General features: G+C 58.0%; 1 protein-coding gene across 2 annotated transcripts; it reads left to right on the top strand.

Annotated features, from left to right (window-relative positions):
• The first annotated feature begins 17,953 nt into the window (after positions 1-17,953).
• Positions 17,954-19,256, top strand: THY1 (Thy-1 cell surface antigen). 2 transcript variants are annotated; one of them, XM_086627017.1, is made up of 3 exons: positions 17,954-17,990; positions 18,178-18,462; positions 19,144-19,256. In XM_086627017.1, the coding sequence occupies exons 1-3, from the start codon at positions 17,954-17,956 to the stop codon at positions 19,254-19,256; spliced, it is 435 nt and encodes a 144-aa protein (XP_086483143.1). The 2 variants fall into 2 exon arrangements, with proteins under 2 accessions (XP_086483143.1, XP_009988027.1); XM_009989725.2 differs by having other exon boundaries at positions 18,127-18,462.
• The last annotated feature ends 3,416 nt before the right edge of the window (positions 19,257-22,672 follow it).

Genomic DNA, 22,672 nt, shown 5'->3' with positions numbered 1-22,672 from the left:
CCCTGGGTGTCGACCCGCCTGTAGCCAGGGTCCGGGTCTGGGAGCCTTTGTGCTCTGCTGGCAGCCTGTGTGGGGTGACCGCCTCGTTAGCGGGGTGCGGGTCAGGGTGCCCCTGAACCGGAGAGAAGGAGCCTCCGTGGGCCTTTGGGACCAGGGCTGCCCTGTAAGTCAGGGACTGGCCAGTGCCCTGGAGTCCCGGGCGCTTTGCAGTCCAGGCAGCGGCTCGAGCCCCCTGTAAGCAGGGGCGCAGCCTCTTTGGCCGCTGCTTTGCATGCCCAGCTTGATTTGCCCAGGGTGCCCGCCTCCAAGCCCTGCTCCAGCACCGGCTGGAACTCTGCTGCGCGTCGCTTTGGTGAGACAAGCTGAAGGCAGGAGGGTTTTGTGGCGGTGGGGGCTGAATGGGTGGGCGGGCGGTGCCTTGGGGAGCTCCCTCTGGGCTGTAGGGGTCCCCGTCTCCTTCAGGCGGTTAGGACGTGACTTTCTCGGGCCTAACTGCGTCCTCCTTCCTTGGCAGAAGCCAGTGGAGAAGAACAAAGAGGCATCGTGTGGAACGGCGAGGCAAGAGCGAGGGAGAAGAGGAGCGGCGTCGGGCTGAAGAGGGGGCACGAGAAAGGCGCTCTGGGCAAAAGGACCTCCCTGGCGTCGCCAGGGCACGGTCACCTAAGAGCATCGCGGGCACCTTTGGGGTGCCCTGGCGGGCTTGGCGCTGGGCGACCTCCCTGTAACCAGGGCTCGGTCTTTGCTTTTGCTGTTGTTGGCCTTTTGCCATCTTGCTCCTTTGGCTGCCCGGAGAGAGTGGCGACCCTGTAAGGAGGGTAAGCACCACCGTCTCCGCACCCGAGGGGGAAACGGAGCTCTCTGGACCCCAAGCCCCCCCTGTAAGCAGGGGAGGGCCGTTTCCCTGTCCCCCTCCTCCGGCCCCGGCGGCTTTCTGCCCGCTGGCGGCCTGGCCAGCGTGACCCCCCTGGAGTTGGGTGTGTCACGGCATTTGCCCCTTGGCGTGTTGAGGCCTTTCTGGCCTCCATGCAGCCTGGCGACCCTGTGCCCTACCTGTAAGCAGGGGAGGGCCATTTCTCCTCCTGTCCTGGCAACTTTCTGCCTGCTGGTGACCTGCCAGCGTGACAGCCCTGTACTCGGGGCGTGTGTCACGAGTCGTGGAGCCCTCTGTGCCCAGGAGCAGCCCGAGCTCCCTGTAAGCAGGGCTGGGCAGGCTGCTTTAGCCAGCCGACAGGAACGAGCCCTCCCTCGCCCTCGAGAGGCTGCAGGTTGAGGAAGCGCTGTGCCGGGGGGCGCAGGCCCGCCTTTGGCGCTGCTTTTGGCTGGGGTGGCCTCCCCGCGCTTGGGGTCGAGGTCGCTCCCTGGGCTCCCTCCCGAAGACGTGGTGTTGTGCTGCAGCCAGGACGGCCAGCCCGTAACTCGGGCGCAGGTCGGAGCCTCGGGCTCCGTGGAGCTTGTTGGGAGGGCCGAGCCGAGGCGGGCCGCCCTGTAAGCAGGGCTGTGTGTGCCCCCTGCGCTCGGCGGGAGGTGCTTGGAGGGACCCCCTGTAATCAGGCGGGTATCTCTGGCTCCGGCCTTTCAGAGGCGCGGGGCCAGGATGCGTGGGGCCGGGCATGTGCCCTCCCCGGCCTCGGGGCCAGGGCTCCGGCCCCCCGGCCTTTGGCCGTGAAGCTCCACTGCCTGGCTGCTGAGCCTCGTTCCTGTGGCTGCGGGGGAAGGCCGAGCTCTGGGGCTCCCTGGGTGTCGACCCGCCTGTAGCCAGGGTCCGGGTCTGGGAGCCTTTGTGCTCTGCTGGCAGCCTGTGTGGGGTGACCGCCTCGTTAGCGGGGTGCGGGTCAGGGTGCCCCTGAACCGGAGAGAAGGAGCCTCCGTGGGCCTTTGGGACCAGGGCTGCCCTGTAAGTCAGGGACTGGCCAGTGCCCTGGAGTCCCGGGCGCTTTGCAGTCCAGGCAGCGGCTCGAGCCCCCTGTAAGCAGGGGCGCAGCCTCTTTGGCCGCTGCTTTGCATGCCCAGCTCGATTTGCCCAGGGTGCCCGCCTCCAAGCCCTGCTCCAGCACCGGCTGGAACTCTGCTGCGCGTCGCTTTGGTGAGACAAGCTGAAGGCAGGAGGGTTTTGTGGCGGTGGGGGCTGAATGGGTGGGCGGGCAGTGCCTTGGGGAGCTCCCTCTGGGCTGTAGGGGTCCCCGTCTCCTTCAGGCGGTTAGGACGTGACTTTCTCGGGCCTAACTGCGTCCTCCTTCCTTGGCAGAAGCCAGTGGAGAAGAACAAAGAGGCATCGTGTGGAACGGCGAGGCAAGAGCGAGGGAGAAGAGGAGCGGCGTCGGGCTGAAGAGGGGGCACGAGAAAGGCGCTCTGGGCAAAAGGACCTCCCTGGCGTCGCCAGGGCACGGTCACGTAAGAGCATCGCGGGCACCTTTGGGGTGCCCTGGCGGGCTTGGCGCTGGGCGACCTCCCTGTAACCAGGGCTCGGTCTTTGCTTTTGCTGTTGTTGGCCTTTTGCCATCTTGCTCCTTTGGCTGCCCGGAGAGAGTGGCGACCCTGTAAGGAGGGTAAGCACCACCGTCTCCGCACCCGAGGGGGAAACGGAGCTCTCTGGACCCCAAGCCCCCCCTGTAAGCAGGGGAGGGCCGTTTCCCTGTCCCCCTCCTCCGGCCCCGGCGGCTTTCTGCCCGCTGGCGGCCTGGCCAGCGTGACCCCCTGGAGTCGGGGCGTGTCACGGCATTTGCCCCTTGGCGTGTTGAGGCCTCTCTGGCCTCCATGCAGCCCCAGGGGCGGGTCTGCGGCTCCTTTCTCCGGCTCACAGGTAGGGATGGCTCCCCAGACATTGGCTGAACAGAGCTCTCGATCTCTTCTGGAAAGTTCTGTGTGCGTGTCCCTGTCCCTGTCGGTGTGAGTGAGCAAGTGAGTGGGTGAGCTTGTCCTTTAGGCCCCTGTTAAAATCGCTGCAGTTTAGCTTAAGCTTCCCAGGAGGGAGAGAAGGGCTCTGTGCAGTGACAGGGGGGTCCCCTCTGAGACCGTGAGCGGAGGGGGGAGTCTGGGCTTGCCCCTTCTCTCGAAGGACGGAGCGAAGCCGCTGAGCCCTAGTGCGCCCGTAGTGCGGGCAAGGCGACCCGCCTGTAGTCGGGGCCTGGGTCTCTGCCTGTGCGGCTGCCCGTCCTGCTGGCGACCTGCCAGCGTGACAGCCCTGTACTCGGGGCGTGTGTCACGAGTCGTGGAGCCCTCTGTGCCCAGGAGCAGCCCGAGCTCCCTGTAAGCAGGGCTGGGCAGGCTGCTTTAGCCAGCCGACAGGAACGAGCCCTCCCTCGCCCTCGAGAGGCTGCAGGTTGAGGACGCGCTGTGCCGGGGGGCGCAGGCCCGCCTTTGGCGCTGCTTTTGGCTGGGGTGGCCTCCCCGCGCTTGGGGTCGAGGTCGCTCCCTGGGCTCCCTCCCGAAGACGTGGTGTTGTGCTGCAGCCAGGACGGCCAGCCCGTAACTCGGGCGCAGGTCGGAGCCTCGGGCTCCGTGGAGCTTGTTGGGAGGGCCGAGCCGAGGCGGGCCGCCCTGTAAGCAGGGCTGTGTGTGCCCCCTGCGCTCGGCGGGAGGTGCTTGGAGGGACCCCCTGTAATCAGGCGGGTATCTCTGGCTCCGGCCTTTCAGAGGCGCGGGGCCAGGATGCGTGGGGCCGGGCATGTGCCCTCCCCGGCCTCGGGGCCAGGGCTCCGGCCCCCCGGCCTTTGGCCGTGAAGCTCCACTGCCTGGCTGCTGAGCCTCGTTCCTGTGGCTGCGGGGGAAGGCCGAGCTCTGGGGCTCCCTGGGTGTCGACCCGCCTGTAGCCAGGGTCCGGGTCTGGGAGCCTTTGTGCTCTGCTGGCAGCCTGTGTGGGGTGACCGCCTCGTTAGCGGGGTGCGGGTCAGGGTGCCCCTGAACCGGAGAGAAGGAGCCTCCGTGGGCCTTTGGGACCAGGGCTGCCCTGTAAGTCAGGGACTGGCCAGTGCCCTGGAGTCCCGGGCGCTTTGCAGTCCAGGCAGCGGCTCGAGCCCCCTGTAAGCAGGGGCGCAGCCTCTTTGGCCGCTGCTTTGCATGCCCAGCTCGATTTGCCCAGGGTGCCCGCCTCCAAGCCCTGCTCCAGCACCGGCTGGAACTCTGCTGCGCGTCGCTTTGGTGAGACAAGCTGAAGGCAGGAGGGTTTTGTGGCGGTGGGGGCTGAATGGGTGGGCGGGCGGTGCCTTGGGGAGCTCCCTCTGGGCTGTAGGGGTCCCCGTCTCCTTCAGGCGGTTAGGACGTGACTTTCTCGGGCCTAACTGCGTCCTCCTTCCTTGGCAGAAGCCAGTGGAGAAGAACAAAGAGGCATCGTGTGGAACGGCGAGGCAAGAGCGAGGGAGAAGAGGAGCGGCGTCGGGCTGAAGAGGGGGCACGAGAAAGGCGCTCTGGGCAAAAGGACCTCCCTGGCGTCGCCAGGGCGCGGTCACGTAAGAGCATCGCGGGCACCTTTGGGGTGCCCTGGCGGGCTTGGCGCTGGGCGACCTCCCTGTAACCAGGGCTCGGTCTTTGCTTTTGCTGTTGTTGGCCTTTTGCCATCTTGCTCCTTTGGCTGCCCGGAGAGAGTGGCGACCCTGTAAGGAGGGTAAGCACCACCGTCTCCGCACCCGAGGGGGAAACGGAGCTCTCTGGACCCCAAGCCCCCCCTGTAAGCAGGGGAGGGCCGTTTCCCTGTCCCCCTCCTCCGGCCCCGGCGGCTTTCTGCCCGCTGGCGGCCTGGCCAGCGTGACTCCCCCGAAGTTGGGGTGTGTCACGGCATTTGCCCCTTGGCGTGTTGAGGCCTTTCTGGCCTCCATGCAGCCTGGCGACCCTGTGCCCTACCTGTAAGCAGGGGAGGGCCATTTCTCCTCCTGTCCTGGCAACTTTCTGCCTGCTGGTGACCTGCCAGCGTGACAGCCCTGTACTCGGGGCGTGTGTCACGAGTCGTGGAGCCCTCTGTGCCCAGGAGCAGCCCGAGCTCCCTGTAAGCAGGGCTGGGCAGGCTGCTTTAGCCAGCCGACAGGAACGAGCCCTCCCTCGCCCTCGAGAGGCTGCAGGTTGAGGAAGCGCTGTGCCGGGGGGCGCAGGCCCGCCTTTGGCGCTGCTTTTGGCTGGGGTGGCCTCCCCGCGCTTGGGGTCGAGGTCGCTCCCTGGGCTCCCTCCCGAAGACGTGGTGTTGTGCTGCAGCCAGGACGGCCAGCCCGTAACTCGGGCGCAGGTCGGAGCCTCGGGCTCCGTGGAGCTTGTTGGGAGGGCCGAGCCGAGGCGGGCCGCCCTGTAAGCAGGGCTGTGTGTGCCCCCTGCGCTCGGCGGGAGGTGCTTGGAGGGACCCCCTGTAATCAGGCGGGTATCTCTGGCTCCGGCCTTTCAGAGGCGCGGGGCCAGGATGCGTGGGGCCGGGCATGTGCCCTCCCCGGCCTCGGGGCCAGGGCTCCGGCCCCCCGGCCTTTGGCCGTGAAGCTCCACTGCCTGGCTGCTGAGCCTCGTTCCTGTGGCTGTGGGGGAAGGCCGAGCTCTGGGGCTCCCTGGGTGTCGACCCGCCTGTAGCCAGGGTCCGGGTCTGGGAGCCTTTGTGCTCTGCTGGCAGCCTGTGTGGGGTGACCGCCTCGTTAGCGGGGTGCGGGTCAGGGTGCCCCTGAACCGGAGAGAAGGAGCCTCCGTGGGCCTTTGGGACCAGGGCTGCCCTGTAAGTCAGGGACTGGCCAGTGCCCTGGAGTCCCGGGCGCTTTGCAGTCCAGGCAGCGGCTCGAGCCCCCTGTAAGCAGGGGCGCAGCCTCTTTGGCCGCTGCTTTGCATGCCCAGCTCGATTTGCCCAGGGTGCCCGCCTCCAAGCCCTGCTCCAGCACCGGCTGGAACTCTGCTGCGCGTAGCTTTGGTGAGACAAGCTGAAGCCAGGAGGGTTTTTTTTGTGGATGTGGGATATTCTTTGTGTTCTGCTATTCTGAGAGTTTGTGTTCGTATTTTCTTTCACAGCTTGGTTCTGCACTAGATATGCTGCTTTGGGATATGTGGTATCTCAGTATATTGGTGTGTGTTTTCTTTGTCGCATAACTGTTCATTTAGTTTGTTTGCTATTCTTTAAATGAGACTCTTCTGTGTTTGTCTTTCAGTATTCTTTCTTCATTGCAGGTTTGTCCTAAGGGAGGAAAAAGGTGGACTCCATCATGCATAAAAGCCTTGTTCTGTCTCTCCAAGAATTGTTTTTTTGACTTCCCTTTTTCCCGTTTCTGACTTCTCAATAAAATGCTGTTTCAAACTGTGTTTTATATTCTTAGTGATTTTCATACCAAGTTTTTGTTGTTCATGCTTGTAATTTTGTACTATGCTTTTTTTTTAACCTGTGTAACAGCAGTTATAGTTATTAGTGTTGTGAGGTGGTTGTGTATTTGTCCTAGGTGCTTCCATGTGGAATGGTCAGTGCTGTGAGATGTTGTCCAGATAGGTGACGTTGCAATATTATGGCAGGCATGTTATGGGGAAGAGCTCTGGGATTGCTGGCAGGTGTCTGAGGTGCTCTACTCTGTGCCAAACTGGTGTGTGGGGTGTGGCCCTACTCGCCTATCTGCTGGGCACGTTTTCTGGTTTGTGAGTGGAACTCTCTGGGAGTCAGTTTGTGTTCGCACTCTAGCTGAGGATTTGCTTGGGCAAGAGGACAGGTGAAGTCCTTTCAAAATAAAAAAAAAAGAAAAGCATGGCTTCACTGCTGCACTTGAGGTTTTCTATGTTTGAGGTTTTTTATTCTGCACTTGTTTGAAAATTGCTCTCAAAGCCTATAGTCACAAAAGTGCTAGAGCAGGTAAGGGAGCAGTAAGCGATGGACAGTTTGGGGGGCTGCATGGCAGTACTGCAGTATTTCGGGGGTCTGGAGTGGCTGCTTGAAGAGCTTGGTTCGACACACTGGATGGCAGGTGAGGTTCAGCAGCTTTGATGGTGTCCCAGCCTGTTGCTGAGGGGTTTGTTTTCAAGAAATCATTAAGTTGTGCATTCAACATACAGGGTGTTGTTTGAAGCTTTATATAGATTAATAAACCATATAAATTTTCTGAAAAGAATAGGAGGGTAAGTTAATTGCAATCAAGTGCTGGCTGGCAGGATCCCAAGTTCCATTAGCAGTAAATGTTTAGCCAAGTGGAAAGTAGCTTCAGATTTTGACCATGCTCAAGCTATCTAAAGGCACAGGGTGAGATTTCTTCTGGTAAACAGAAGCAGGGGGGCATTTACTTTTTGCAATAATGATTTTTTAAAAGTTGCGGAGGTTTATTCTCTGTGTTGCATTTACTTGTTTATTGCTAGTAATGGTACACAGCTACAGTTTTTCAGCTGTTGGTACCAGAGAAAAGGGCCTCTAAACAGGGCAGCCAAGCTTGTCCCTACCTTGCCCTACAAAATACGAAGGGTTTGGAATAAACTCACTGTTTTGTGAGAGTGACAGTTTTGTTGTCGTTTAAAGGAGCCAATTGGCAGCTGTTCCAATACTGAAGTGGGATTTTGCACGGAGCAGTCAGGGCGGAACAGACAGCTCTGCCTAGAATGGCTGTGGTACCCTTTGCACTTTTCTCCATGGGAGTCTTGCCAGTGACATCCTTCTTTCCAGCTGTTTTGTTTCGGTGGTTGTGGTTTTTGGACAGAGAGCTAATCTTTCTGACATGCAAACCAAAATCGCATTTAGGGTCTAGCTTCATAGGGAAATGGTGGTGATAGGGTGAAATTTAGAGTGAAGAAAGATTTTGTTGCCAACCTGTTGTGGTTTAGGCCGCTCTAGCAACTAAACGCTACACAGCTGCTCGCTCACCCTCCCACTCCCTGGGAATGAGGAAGGGAATTAAAGGAGAAAAGGAAAAGACACCTGTGGGTTGAGATAAGAACAATTTAATACTACTGCTACTAATATATGAATATATACATATATGCACAATGATAAATATATATAAATGAGTGATGTGTGATGTAATTGCTCACCACCCCTTAGCCAAGGACTGTCTGTCCTGAACTAATGATCCTGAAACAGGTAAGTCCCAATACTGCAATTCTGGACGAGCGAGAGGCCCAAAATAGAGAGCGAGACAGAGAGAGCACTCTGAGTCGGAAAGTGAGAGTCCTGGAAGAGCCAAGGCCCTTCTTTCTGGCTGTCCCTCACTCTTATACTGGGCATGACGCTGCATGATATGGAATACTAATTGGCCAATTTGGCCTCAATCCTAAGTACAAATCATAAGGAGAGTCGTGAACTCTGTCTTCGCCATGCTCCTGCACACAGGCAAGAACACAGCAGCTGAAAAGTCCTTGAGACCTCAGTGCCACCTACAAACATCAGTGCGCTGCCAGCAGTCTTCTCAGAGCAAGTCCCAGACGAAAACCAAAACATGGAGCTCTTCTGGCTGCTAAAGAAGAGCTGACTCTGTCCCAGCTGAAGCCAGGACACAACCTAAGTTTGCAAATGACAATGCATTCAGTACAAAAGGCAGTCCTCAGATTTGGCTATGGAGGAAGTATGTTTTATTGATGTTTTTCAGAACAATTCAAAGTTCGCCTTGGATTTAGTTTCCTAAGTTTAAGATTACCAGCAGTGTTGTATGAGTTAGGCTTATGCTAAATCTGCAACTATACTTTCCCTAAAACTGCTTGCTGTTGAGAATTCAGCTCCGGAAACTTGAGTTCTTTCAGTACAGAAAACGATCTTCAAATCATATTTTCTGAGGACTATCGAGGCCTATTTAACACGGTTTATTACAACACGGGAGTTTCAGCCCTTTCCACACGGTTACCTCTCTGGTAAAAGGTGGATCCTTTAGACACAGCCTTATTTCTTCTGCTTTATTACCTCAGAGTTAAAGCAAACTTGTAGCTGGGCAAAAATCTCATCATGTCTTGCACCTCCTTCTGCTTGTCTCTCTTTGCTTAAGTGCTGAATGACAAAGACTGTTCTGCTTCTGGCCCGTGGGCCCAGAGCCCTGGCTGAGCGTTGTTTTTCCCTAGTAGGACCCCACTTCTGAGCAAACTTTGGCTCCCTGGTAGTGCCAGTCTGTTGGGCTCTAAAGGTGCAGGAACATCTGAGGAGGTCTCCACCAGAGCTGTTGTATTACAGGGCAAGAGGCTCGTGCTGGGTTACCACTGGGGCCTCTTGCTTGCCTTGCGTGACAGTACAATGGAAAAAGCCCAAGGCAATGGCATTTTCAGATGTTTGATGTTGTACCTGCTGTTGGAAACAATCTTCTGTCCTATAGCATGCACGAAGCAATTGTGACTGCTTGCTGGAGGGCCTCCGATTGCTGCCTTGGTGCTTGTAGTAACTCTGTGAGTATATTGAAGAACACTCGTACCTACACAGTTCCTTAGTGGGTGCTTGGCTGACTTCTCCACTGCTACAGTTAAGATATTTTTTCTTTCTCTTTCATTTCTAACTTTTACCCATGGCTTTGGGTTTCCATTTTTACAAAAGTTCAGTTATTCTTTTCAACTGCGCTGTCTTTACTAGCAATCTGTGTTCTAGAGACCAGTATTTCATATCAGAGGGTTGGCCTGGACAAAAATGGAAGTTCTTCAGGACATGTTTTTCTGTGGCAAAACTGATGCACAGAGATACAAAGCAACCCACTTCCTGTCCCTGAAGAAGACAGTATAAGACGTGGGGATGGGGGACTCAGGCTTTGTAGCTCTTCCTTAAGAGCCCAAAAACACAGGTTTTCCAGCCTTCTAAGTGAACAGAAGCAGACAACAATGGGTAAAAAGCTGCTTGGGAAGCACTTGAAACGATCTCTGCTCCAAACAATTTGTCATTATGGACTGGGAGGAATTGCTGAGTGGCTAAGAACAACACAAGTCTGGTTGCATGGCCAGATGTGGCTGGAGGTACGCTGGTGTTTGCAGCTTGACACTGAGAAGAAGGGTAATGCAGAGAGCAGAGCCCGCCAAGTGCCTCCGAAGAGTGCTGGTGTCCAGCTCTGGGCAGGCAGTGCTTTTTCCCCCTCTGCGCAGGCACTTGGGTGTCCTTGGGCTAGGAGGGCTAAGGGGGCATGCTGGCAGTGCAGGCTTGCTGGCTTGTATTGGCTGTAGGGAGGACAATGAGCAGGGGGAAGCCCTTCCTGCCTCAGCCCGGGTACATGCTTCCATTGTTCCCTCTAACAATGGGGATGATGAGCAAGTGCTGGAGCTGATGACACAAACCCAAGTGCGGGAAGCAGCTGGCTGGCTGCTGAAGGGAAGTACTGTGTGTGCTGTAGCACCAGCCCCTGCCCTTCCAGTACTGCCAGGGTGAGAGCTAGGCCTGGGCCTCACTCTTGCACCAGTGCCCCTGATAGTCTCCAGCCTCAGTGTAGAACTGAGCTCTGTTCCGTGCCTGGAAGAGGCAAGCCTGCCTGCCTTTATTTAACCTGCCTCTCTCCAGAGTGAGAAGGTGCCAAGCTGGCTTGGAGCACACGGGGGACCCTGCAGGCAGCTGCTTCCAGTGACTCTTCTCTTCTGGAACTATTAGCAGGAACCTGCATGGTGAGAGTTAACCACCCCGGCCTGATGGTTTCTTCGTAAATGGGGAACGCTAGTAAATGGTTCCCATTCCTTAAGGCCCAGCAGGTAGAAACAGAAAATTCACGCAAGCTATTTCCATTTTCTGTAGCTTGCATTATTTATCTCTCCTGAGACAGAGAGAAGAAAGCTAGGCTGAGAATGGGAGCAGAAGCAGTGCTGTGCTCTACACCCCTTTCTCTGTCCAGTGCCTTCCTAGGAGGCCCCTAGGAGCTTCTCCTTTCCCACATAAGTAAATTCCCCCAAAACAAAAGGGTCTAAAGTTGTACTGAGAATTAGCTGCTTGTCTGGGGCTTCTAATGCTGCACAACCTGGCATCAACCCCCATAGGTACTCCACTTGATTGCCATCTTAAGGGGGGGATGTGGGGTGGTGTTATGTCTCAGGATAAGGTGTTCAGCAGGTGGAGGGGGTGAGTTTCCCCTTCTGAAGTGGCATCTTTTCACAGTTCCAGCACTCTGTCATGTTAACTCCTATATGAATAGCCCATGAGATGTGGTGCTCTGGCCGCTCACACTGCAGGTGAGAGATGTAGATCTGTAAGCTCTGAGCTAGGAGCTGAGTTACCTGTCAAACCTACTTGGTTCAACTGGCAGAGACGTTTCTTCTTCCCCAGGGGACAAGTCTCTCTCTAAGCTCAATACAGATCAGGTTTACAGGACATGGTGCAGAAAGCAGCTCTCCCATCCCAGCAGCTGTGTGGGGAAAAAAAACTAGTCCCTGCCAAGTGCCAGCAGGATGCATCACTGGCTGCAATGGGAGGCAGTGAGGAGGAGGCTGGAGCAGGCAGCCAAGCATCACTCCCACTCAGTCTAGGGAGCAGATGGAGCAGCAAGCTGAGAGCTCTGTGCATCAGACAACCCCAGGCTGAGTTTGCTCCTAGTGTCCTGGCTGGCTCCCACAAGGATTTCCAAGTATCTTGCAGGAAGATTTTAGTGGCCCTGGGCAGGAGGGGCTGGAAGCAGATGGAGATGGTCACTCACTCCTCTGGACAGGCACCAGACTGCAAGAAGAATTGTTCTGCTCTGGTTGGGCAGGAGAGCAGGTGGCTCCCAGATGCCAGTAGGGTGGAAAGGCAGCAGTGCCAGATGAAGCAGGGTTTTACTATGGGGCCTCCTGCGCTTTAGCAGCCTCGCAGAGAAGTGTCCTTTCAAGGCAAGACACCACAACAAGCAGGAGGGCACAACTTCCTCACTCCGGAACACAGAGCCAGGGCTTTCTGCTAGCCAGAGTGCACAGGCAAATGGGGAGGAATGGAGCAAAAGGAGGAATGTTCTTGCTGGCAGGTGCGTCAGTGCAGGGACTGGAGCTGATTCGTCACAGGCACTTCCTAGTCCTGGATCATTCTCTGTCAGATTGAGGTCTTCAGTGTCTGAGGCTTCTCCGTACCCAGGACACAGCCATAAAACAGGTAGAGGCTACCAAGGAGGAGCCCTGCACACTGCAGGCACACCGCTGGGGCTTTGTGCTAGCCAGCCATCTCCTTTGCTAGGCTAATATGGCTGCTCAAAGCACAGAAGACCTCAGGCCAGTGCTGCAGCAAGAGTCCTGCCTGTCCCTGTTTTCTGTGGCTGTGTGCTGCATGCAGGAAGGAGGGGAGCACAGTCTCCTCCACCCCTGCTCTGTGCAGTGGTGCCACAAAGCCCAAGGGCTTCATATCTGGGCCATGCTACATATAGCATCTGTGGGGACTTGCTGGGCTCCCAGGGGCCCTTCTGTCTCTCCAATCAAGGGCAAAGCTCTTCTGCAGCCTCCCTTTCTTGTCCCTCAAAGCTGGGGTGGGAAGGGCTTGGGTTTGGCTTACTGTAGTGAGAAGCATGAATCCTTTGCAGCTCTTCTGCCAGCTGGAGCTCTGGGACCTGGCCAGTCTGCAAGGCAGAGTGGGGACATGCAGGGGCAGGTGCTGCACTGCAAGGCTGGTTAGCATTTCCATCAATCACGCCTAGAGCTGCATGATCTGCCTGATCAATAGCACTGATTCTAGGATGCCCTCCCTCACTCCTCCATCCTGTAACTCCCCAGCTCTAACGGCATTGGAGAGAATGCCAGGGGTCTCTTCCCCAGGTGCTCTGCTCTCAGGTCCCAGTAGCTGAGACTTCATGTTTCCCCTCCCCAGCAATTGGCAGGGGGGAGCAAATGGTTGCTGGTAGGGACCAGCTGCTGTGTGGGCATCCTGCTGTCACGTTTTGAGCAGGACCAAGAGTGTAGTGCTGTGCAGTGAGTCATGAGCAGGAAGAAGAGAGATTATCTCTTATTACTGTGTTTGGGGCTAGGCTGAGGGCAGGGGAGAGATGTTCCTCTCGGGAAGGATGTGCACCCACCTTTCTCCTAGAAGAAGGGTGTTTTCTGCAGCAGGGTGTCCTTGGGCAAGGCCAGGTTTTAATTGCTGTAGCAGCATCAGACACCCGAGTCATGATCCCCCTCAGTGCCTCTGCTCCTGCAGCTACTGGGGATGGTGCTTGAGCTACCAGGAGCAGTGATGCCCTCGACATGCTCCAGCGGAGCAGAAGGACTGCCCGCATGCCCTGGCTTTTTCTCCAGACAGGAGCTAGGGGTAGTTCGGCTGATCGGAGCTCCTAGGAGGGCTGCCTGTGCCCTGCCTCTGCCTGCTTGTCTATCTGTCCTGCTGCATCAACCCACGCCTGCTGGTATCTGCACTGCTATGCTGCACTGTGTCCATTTGGCTACCTCTTTGCCCCTGTTTGTGCTTGGCTGTCTGTCTATACCTGAGACTTACCACTGCAAACGTTGCCTGCCCCCTCTCCATTTGTCTGTCTGTCATTATTAGATTTTCTTCTCCCCACCCTTTTCTTTTCCTTTGGCCTCTATCCGGAGGCCTCTGCATTAGGCGTGACTTGGGGAATGATTTTCTCTGGCTTATGGATAGCAGCCAGACTGCAATCTGCAGTGAAGAGACTATCTAGCAGAAGAACCTCTGCAAGGAGCCTCCTGCAAATACCTAAGCAGGACGTTTGCTGCCAGCACTGCCCAGAAACTGCACAATCATGCCTGCCTCCACAGCACCACCAGCCAAAGATTTAAAGGGAGCTGAAGTCTCTCGCAATGGAACTTAGGCAACTGCAAGCTTCCAAAAGCCAGTCCCTTGAGCTTGAATTCCCTGGTTATCTGTCTTCATGTAGCTGGGGGTGAGGGTGGGGATGTGGAGGAACACAGCTTGTGGAGGTGCAGGGCTAGATGTAAAAGGGACCCGTGTGTGTGTGCACACGTGTGCACATGGTTTCATGTGTTGTGCCACATCACAGTTGTGTTTGGATGCAGACCTCATCCTTGCAGGTTTTGCACCCTGACAACATGCCTCTTGTGTTTGCCTGTTTGTGTTGCATCAATCTGCTTCCAGTCGTGTTAGTAGTGGCTTTCTGTGTCAGTTTGCTATGCCTTTAATCTCCTCCTTAGCCAGCACTGTTGGTCTGTGCCATACTTGGTCACAGTGTAGTTGTGTTGCTGTGCACACGCAGCTGTGCATGACCCCACAACCCGGGTCCGTTCGATACCCAGGTGCCGCAACAGATAGGGTCAGGCCTTTGCCCTCCTCATGGCAGCACACTTCCCTGCTGCACACTTCCTGGGCATTACGGGGCCCCCAGCCAGCCTGGGTGTCCAGCCCTGTTTGGGGCAGCACAGCCACAGCCCACGTAGCGAGCGAGCAGCCAGAGACAAGATTTTGTAGAATTAGCAAAACCCTACTGTACAGCCAGCTTGCAAAACCTCAGCACTCGAATGTCACCTGGGATCAGTTTCTGCTGGAGCAGAATAACGACTTTTCATATCAACTTTCACAGTACCAGCATTTTTTTGCAAAGCCCATCCAGGGAGTGTGGGAGGAGGTGAGGACAGGGCAGGCTATCTGCATGCCTCTGCTCCTTCCTGGGGTGCCTTGGAACCCAAACTCCAAGGGAGAGAGGCTCCCTGGTGCTGGTGCCCTCCTGTCCTGTCATCTCCGCCTTGCCCAAGAGCCAGGAAGAGGTCTTTTGCCAGGCTGCTTCCTAGGTCCACAAACATTTTGCTAGAGCAGAAGCAGCTCTGCTTAGCCCCTTCCCAACCATGCAGTGATAGGAGCCTGCAGGGACCAAACCCTTGTTTGCATCCTCCCTGCCACCCACCCTGGGCCTAAAACTTCGGGCTTGTGGCCAGTGGCATCACAGATGGAGCTTCAGCTGTGTCCCCCACGATTCCCACCACCATTTCCTGCATGGAGGAGTCTTGTGTTGCACGGGTCTTTGGTGACTTGGTGCAGGCTGGCCTCGTTGGGCACCTGAGCTCTACTCATTTGGGGAGGGGGAATACCTGCCGTCCCCTCAGCAAAGCCCAAACCAAGCTTTTCTTTCCACTTCTGAAACATCCTCCTTTCCCAGCAAAACAACTCCCAGGTTGCTGGGGGGAGGATGAGAGCTGGCAGCTCTTCTGCAAAATGTGATGTTCCCATGGCAATGGGAATCTGTCGCCCTTTCCAGCCCGCAGAAAGAGGGGACGGAGCCGGGGGGGGGGGGGGCGGGAAGGAAGGGGACCGAATGGGACCCCCCGCATCAGCGCGTGCCCAGCCGCTCCAGGCTGAGGGGCTACCCCAGCGGTACCCCCGTTGCCCCCCGCCCAAGGGACTTCCCTCCTCCCCGGTCCCCCGCACCCTGCCCGGCGCCCCGAGCTCGGGCCGAGCCCCCGGGGCGGGAGCGGCCGCAACCCGGGGCGGGGGAGGGGGCAGGCCCGCAGAGGCCGGTCGTGTGTGTCGTGTGTGTTCCCCCCCCCCGCGCCGCAGGGCCGGGGGCCGAGCCTGCGTGACGCCGCCCGGCACTGATTTGCTGGGGCCGCCCGCCCGGCCCTTCCCAAACTGCGGGAGCGCCGCGCCGCCCACAGCCCCGCCGGGCAGCAGCGCCGGGCAGCAGCGGGCGGCAGCGCGGGCAGCACCGGACAGCGCCGGCAGCCCCGCGGGCGGCAGCGCGGGCAGCACCGGACAGCGCCGGCAGGTAGGCTCGGCTCCGCCCGCACCGGGCAGCCCCGCCGCCGCGCTGCCCCGCTCCGGCCCCGGGGGGCAGCGGCGGCGGCGCGACCCTGCGGGCTGCCGCCCTCGCCCCGCGGGAAGGGCCCCGCCGGCGGGGCATCGGCGGCCGGGAGGGAGGGGGCACGTCGCCGGCTCCGCGGGGAGGGTCCGCAGCCCCCGGGCGAGGCGGCGGCGCCGGGATGCGCTGCCCGCCCCTGGCCGCCGCGGAGAGGCTGCTCCTAGAGGGCGGCGGCCGCCGCGGAGGGAGACGCTCTCGATTTTTTTTTTCGCGTTGGTGCTGGTCCCCCCCTCTCCGCCCTCCCGCCGAGCATCAGGACTGCGGCATTGCTCCCCGGGCGCGCCTGTGCGCACGCACGCGCCCGCCATCCTCGCCCCGATCCCCCTGCCCCCCGCAGCGCCCGGGCGGAGATGTCGCTGGCCTCGCTCTTCCTCGCCCGCCCGCGCACACGCGCGCCCGGCAGCCCCCGGGCACCCCCCTTTCGCTGGCAGCCTCCGCCGAGCACAGCCAGGGTCCTGGGGGTCGCGGTTCCTCTCAGCCCATCAGTCTGGCTCTCTTCTTCCCCGCCGCCCCCGCCTCCACCATTCCCACGGGCCGTTTGTCACCCTTAGCTCGTCCCGGTGGTGGGCACAGAGGTGCCACCGTGGCGTGGCCCCGAGTAGGTGGCAGAGACTGCGCCGACAGCTCTGCTCTGCGAAGTGCTACCGGCGTCGTGAGTCCTGTCCCTGCGCGGAGCCCCTGGGGTCACACTAGCCACCTGGCTAGCTCTGCTGCCGGCACTGCTGTCAGGAGAAGGGGAGGGGTACGAGGCACCCGAGGGCTCTTGAAGCCGGAGCCTAGAAGATCTGAATGCTTTTGCATGTTGGTGGGAGGAAGCCCCCTCTCTGGGAGCTTATTTGCACTGATTTTCTGAAGGAGAGCCTGGCTGTGACCTAGATAGTGTTCCAGGACATTCAAAGAGGAGTGGGTGGGAGCTGGGAAATGACAAAGCAAGGGACAGGGGCCAGTTTCTAGGAAGCCAGAGGAGACTCAGGTAGTCTCTTCCATCATGCCTTTGCCCCCATTTGGTTGTCAAGACCAAAGAGAAGGGAGTTTTTCTTCCTGGCCAGGTTTGGGGGTTGCAGATATAGAGATTTTTCACAGCTTCAGAGTGAGCAAATGGTTTTGGTATTTCCTCCTAGAACATCATTTGAAACACCCAAAAAATGCTAAAAAGAAAAATCCCGCTGGCTGCAGTGCAGGCAGTTCCTGGCTCTTCCCTGAATGCTTAGCCAGGCTCAGAGGGAGCAAACTGAGGGTCTGCTCTCCCCTCTGCCAGCCTGGGGTCCCAAATAGGTGGTAATTCACCTCCTCCTCTTGGATCTGGCCCCACATCCCCTGCCTGAAGGACTGACTGCAGGATGCTCGGTATGCCCTTCAGCCTCGGCATCTGCCTTGCTGCTCCCCCACCCTCTCCCTCCATTCCGCATGTCTGCGGCTGGATTCGCCATGCGGCTGCTTGGCTGAGCTGCAAACCTTTAATTGATTCCTCTCAGCTGGATTGAGCTGTCAGCAGCCCCCAGGTTTTGACAGCACATCTGTGGGACCCTTACCCGCCCAGAGCAGGAGGCAGCTTGGAGAGACATGGGCACCAGGCCAGGGACCCCGAGAGTGAACTCTGCCACCCCAAAACCCTTCCACCCTGTGGCTGGGCAGGCTCAGCCCAGCCCCTGGAGACTTGGTGCTGTCCTTCAGCAGTCTCAGCTCCCTGTCCAGCTGCCGTGTCCCTCCTTCTCGCTTCTCTTGGCCCCTTTCCCTCACTGCATCGCAATGAGTCATCTTTGCTGAGCTTACCCGCTGGAGCTGCAGGGGGCTGGCAGGCCTGGCGCCCGCCGGTGCCCAGGGAGGGTCCCTCACCTGGCAGCACGCTCATCATGAGCTGCAGCCCTCTGGCCCCTCCAGCCACCACGTGCAGGCACCGGGGCGCATCCTGATTTCTCCTGCCCATCCCTTGAGCCGACACCTGGCCTGGGCACGGGGCAGAAAGAGGGGAGGGCAGCACACGCAGGCCTCACCACAGGCAGCCGCAGGGCTCTACCACACTCACTGAATGTCTGGCGTGGGAGATGCAGATAGGGAAAAGATAGCGTGGCTGGCATTGTCTGGGGATATGGAAAGGTGGTGCTGGCCGGACACGCAGTACCTGATTCCCTAGCTCGTTGCAGGGCCAGCCTGTCCCTGTGCAGTGGATTGGACATCGTGGTGAGGAGCAGGCTATAGAGCATCATTTGTGCAAGAAGAGGCAGCCAGCCCACCTGTGCCATGTGTGCCCATGTCTGCACCACCGAGTGCACCACCCAGGGCAATGGCTTGGCTAACCGCCTCTCTCTCTCCCTACCCAGGCTCCTCTCTCAGTGACAGCCACTGCCGGGCACCTCAGCGGAGAGATGAACCCCACTCTCGGCATCGCTGTCATCCTGACAGGTACAGCCAACATATGCGCACCCCCTCCCTGCTCTATAGTGAGACTGGTCCAGAGCAGCTGGGCAAGAGCCAGGAGGCTGCATGGGCATCCCCAGTGCTCGCTGTTCCCTGTCCAACCCCTGCTTGCCTCTCCCAGTTCTCCAGGCAGCCCACTGCCAGATGATTAAGGACCTGAGTGCCTGTCTGCTGGGCCAGAGCCTCCGGGTGGACTGCCGCTATGAGAACAAAACTAGCAACCCCCTGACCTACGAGTTCAGCATCACCAAGGACAACAGGAAGCACGTCATCCACAGCACCATCAGCGTCTCTGAGAACATCTACCGGAGCCGAGCCAACGTCACCATGCACAAGAACCTGGTTTGCCTCTACTTGCAGAGCTTCACCACCAGTGATGAGGGCGTCTACATGTGCGAGCTGAAGGCCACCAATGACTACACTGGCAACCAGATAAAGAACATCACTGTCATTAAAGGTGAGACGGGCAGCGGGGCCTGGCCTCAGCCCCTCTTTCTCACCTGCTCCTTAGCTTGGCAAGGCCAGCAGAGAAAACCACAACTCCCTATGGTGTCCCCAAACCCTCCCCGAGCCTTATAAATGTTTCCCAGCCCTTACATGTCCTTATTACTGCGAGCAGAGCAGTCAGTCCCACATATGGCCTCACTCTGCCCCATCTCAGACTGCTTACTGCTGCCTCTCTTGGGCCCCGCCTTGGGCACACTGCCCAGGTGTCCTCCTATAGGTGATGCCTCACAGTCCCAGCAGAGAGGACAAGTCTGCTGGTGAAGGACTTAAGAGGTATGTGGTCCAGAGTGGGAGCAGAGTGGGGGTTTTCCACACTTATGTCTCGCAGGAGCAGTCCTCCAGTTGCGGAGCCCTTTGTCTTACCTGGTACTCATCCCCTTGTCACCTCAGTCAGGCACAGGCAGGGTTATGCTTCCCAGGGTCTCTGTGCCCCTAAAAGCTTGGCTGCTACTTGGGCACGAGGTGAGAGGGGAAACAGACAAGGGGCCAGGATGGGACTTGCTGCATTTCTGTGGCAGAGAAAAAGGCAAGAAGCTGTGTCCCAGTACCCCTTGTAACACCCAGCCTGATCCCTGCTCCCGAGGGATTTCATTGTGGCTCTTCTCTCCCTCCCCATTCCCTGTCCTCACAGACAAACTGGAGAAATGTGCCGGCTTCAGCCTCTTGATCCAGAACACTTCGTGGCTCCTGCTTCTCCTCCTTTCACTGCCTCTCCTGCAAGCCGTGGACTTCGTGTCCCTGTGAAAGGAAAAGCGCACACGCACGCACACACGCACGCACACACACACACACGCACGCACACACCGAGTACCCCAGCAAACCCGCCTCCCTCGCCAGAATGCAGCCCTTGGAAAGAGAAGCTGAACCATTTGGAACAAGTGAAACCTCTCTCTGTGTTAACTCTATATAGCCGTATATCTAACGCTAAACCACCGTCCTGTGCTGAGACCTGCCATCACACGCACACACGCCCTGCTCCAAAGCATGGTGGCTCTGCTAGGCAGCGTTGCTTCTCCCATCGCGCCTCCCCGCTCAGTAGGCTGGCTGGTTTGCTCATGCTGGGAGCACTGGAGCCTCAGCCCTGCACAGCCCGCTTTTCCCATCCCTTTAACTTTTGGGGTTTGTCTGCTCTCAGCTGGATTGGCAGGTAAGAGAAAGAGATGATGCGAGAGCATGTGGAGGGGTCCCCGTGCTGGGTGCTGTGCCCACAGCGCCTGGAGGAGATGGGGCAGCCAGCGTCCCCAACCCACCCTGCCCGCTAGCCAGGTGACTTACTGATTCCTCAGCTGGCTCCTCTTGCCCTGAGTCACCCCAAGCTGCCATGGTCGGGAAGGGGCACAAGGCAAGTCCTGTCTCAGGGCAAGCAGGGAAGAGAAGGAGGGAGCCGGGGAGGCATGGGATGATCCTGGGCCTGGCCAGGCTGGGAGGAGAGAGGGGAGGAGGTCCAGGAGACACCTGTCAAATGCCCCTGCCTCCTTAGGGCTATTTTAGGGCCTTAAGAGGGGACTCACTGCAAACAAGTTTTGGCAATCTGTTTTTTACAGCTAAGCTGGAAGTGAGGCCTGCTCCAGACATAATCTGGTACCTTTGGGCTGCCCAAGCCCAAGCCACCACTTGCTCTCCCTAGGGACCAGCCCTTAGCTGTGACGAGAGAATTGCTGCCAGCACCCGCTCGCAGTGGAGGCAAGCAGAGCATCTCTGAGCTAGCCACAGCCCTGCATTCACCCCTGCTTCCTCCCCAAGGTCACTGGCGCTGGATCCAGGCAGGCTGGTAGGGAGGAGGCTCCCCTCTGGGAGCGTGGCCCCAAGGTCTCTGCAGGGACTCCTCTGCACCACCACCCTGTCTTCCCTCAGGGAACATATGGGGCCGCTGCTCCTTCCTCATGGCACATGTCCTGGTGCCTGGCCCTGGGTAGGCTCAGCAGCCTTCCTCCTGTATAGTCTTCCTCCAGCCCCACCATGCTGCTGGGAGGAGGCATGTGCCCTCTCTCTTCTCTCTCCTCCCTTTCAGCATTTCCCTGTCTCCATTTGAGAGCAGAAAAGGGCCTAAGGGCAGCCCAGCTCTCGGCCATGGCCTCAGTAAGGACAGGATCTTCCCAGGGCTTGGCAAGAGCGAGGAGATGGACGCTGAGCACAGCCCATGTCTGCCAGCCTGGGTCTGCCCCAATGCCCCATGGGACCCCGAGGAGGTGGTGGGCTGCTGCCCTGGCCTCCCTGAAACCTGGTGGCTCCCAGGCAAGGAGCAGCCCAGCCGGCCGTGGGGAGAGAGGCCGGAGTACCAGCCCTGCAGCACCCTCGCTCAGGGGAGGGCATGGGGCAGGGGAAGATGCAGGCAGGAGCTTCTGGGTCCATGGGGTGAAGCCCAGCCCCACTGAGATACGCTGCAGCCTGGGTTGTGCCACCATGGCTGAGAGCAATTCACAGCCACTGCTCTTCACTCCTTCCTCTTCTCCCAACACCACGAGCTGCCTCCCACCCCCATACCCGTTCCCTGCCCATCCCTGCCTGCTTGCTTGCTGTCTAGTGCTGCTGAGGCCATGTATAGCTGAGGTCTGGCTGTGCCCACCTCCCTGGGCTTGCCAGTGAGTGCCGGGGCAGGCACAGAGCCCAGCCAGCAGAGCGCGGATGTGTCTCGAGTCTCATTTTTTTGTGAACATTTGTAGTTGTTTCCACAGCTTGTCATAAAAGAAATTCTGTTAAGGGGGGAAAAAAAAAGAACCCTATGAAAAGCAACAACAAAAAAACCTGTCCTCCAGGAGTGTTCCTCTGTCTGCACAATAAAACCCTAGGTTGTCTGTTGGAGCTACAGCCGTGTGTGTGTGGCAGCGGGGCGAGGGGCCGTGGTGAGGCTGGGCTCCAGCCTGCAGTGAGAGCAGGGACAGCCTGTGCCCTCAGCCTCCTGGCTTCCGGGGGACACCCTTCCCAGGCAGCCCCCACTCAGGCCTCCAGCAGCCTGAGCCCTGTGGAGAGAAGCAGGCAGGAACAAGACTTGCCTTCCCCGGGGAGAGCAACCCCCTCCTGCCCACCTGGAGCATGGAGACCCCTGTGCCCAGGCGCTTTGCCCCCATCTCCATCCTGTCTCTGTCCCTATCCCCTTGCTGCATCCCAGAGGCCTGGCCCAGCCATCCTTCGGGGAGGTAACTGGCGGGGCTGGGAGCAGTGTGGGAGCGGGGCTAGGTGAGCACACGTGTCCTGAAGCTCCTGATCCCGGGGCAGTGTGCCTGTCATGCCAGAGTATTTCTTGTATGCCCATGCCTGCACGCTGCCTGTGGGGCTGCCAAGGGCTCCCGTATCCTCTAGAGCAGCCGGAGCAGCCATGCACTGCTCCCTGCCTGGGGTCAAGATGCCGCCCTGGGAACTGGGGACCAGGTGGCACACTCACCCTCAAGTTTGGGAGCAGGGCCCTGTGTGGAAAAATAACAGAAATTGTGGGAATGGGAGAATATTGTCCCCCCAAAGTTCAGCTTACATCTTAAACAATGAGCTGTAATATTAAAGCAGCTTTGAGGTGATACACAGTTGCTGTTCCCAGGAAGGGAGTGCGCGGGGAACGGATGTGTGAATGGGTAAGGCCTCCATCTGGCCAGATGGAACGTGCGATATCTCTGAGATGGGGAGGAGAGTGGCGCGGAAGCACCAAGCCTTGTCCCTGTTATCAGAGACAAAGAGGAAGATAACAGCACAACTGCTGTCAAGAAAAACAGATCGCAACTGCCTCCTCAACAACAATGGGATCGTGCCCTAAAGCTGAACTTTGCTCACTATAATGTCATTGTAATATGTATGACTAGAGTCGCTCAAAGCTCCACCTAAAAGTAAAGAAATGGTATAAAATAGTTAAAGAGAAGGAGGATGTTAGGGGTGAAGACTTCCATTGAAACGTCTGGGATCAGTCGATGGGCTGAACCTCTCTTCCCCCCCACAATTGGGACGCCTATTGAGTGAGAGCTCTGTGTTATGCGCATTTACTTACTAACATTTTGCTAGCTATTTAGTATTATCACTGATCAGTTCTAATCTATACGGTTCTAAATCAAATCTATTTTCGCAGTCAGTCCCTATCACCGGCTATCTTTGAATCTGTATCCTGTCACGAGCATCAGTATTAAAATTTGTTGTTTTAATATAAGTTTCCGGAAACTTTAATATAAGGGAGGATG

This window comes from Tauraco erythrolophus, chromosome 26 (assembly GCF_009769465.1).
Source record: "Tauraco erythrolophus isolate bTauEry1 chromosome 26, bTauEry1.pri, whole genome shotgun sequence".
NCBI classification, from domain to species: domain Eukaryota; kingdom Metazoa; phylum Chordata; class Aves; order Musophagiformes; family Musophagidae; genus Tauraco; species Tauraco erythrolophus.
The sequence above is the reverse complement of the archived record's forward strand: the minus strand, read 5'-3'. Positions and strand labels throughout refer to the sequence as shown.

Coding starts and splice junctions, on each gene's coding strand:
- THY1 (XM_009989725.2), top strand. CDS start 17,954: ATGAACCCCACTCTCGGCATCGCTGTCATCCTGACAG. Junction 17,991..18,126: donor CATCGCTGTCATCCTGACAG/GTACAGCCAACA, acceptor TGCCTCTCCCAG/TTCTCCAGGCAGCCCACTGC. Junction 18,463..19,143: donor GAACATCACTGTCATTAAAG/GTGAGACGGGCA, acceptor CTGTCCTCACAG/ACAAACTGGAGAAATGTGCC.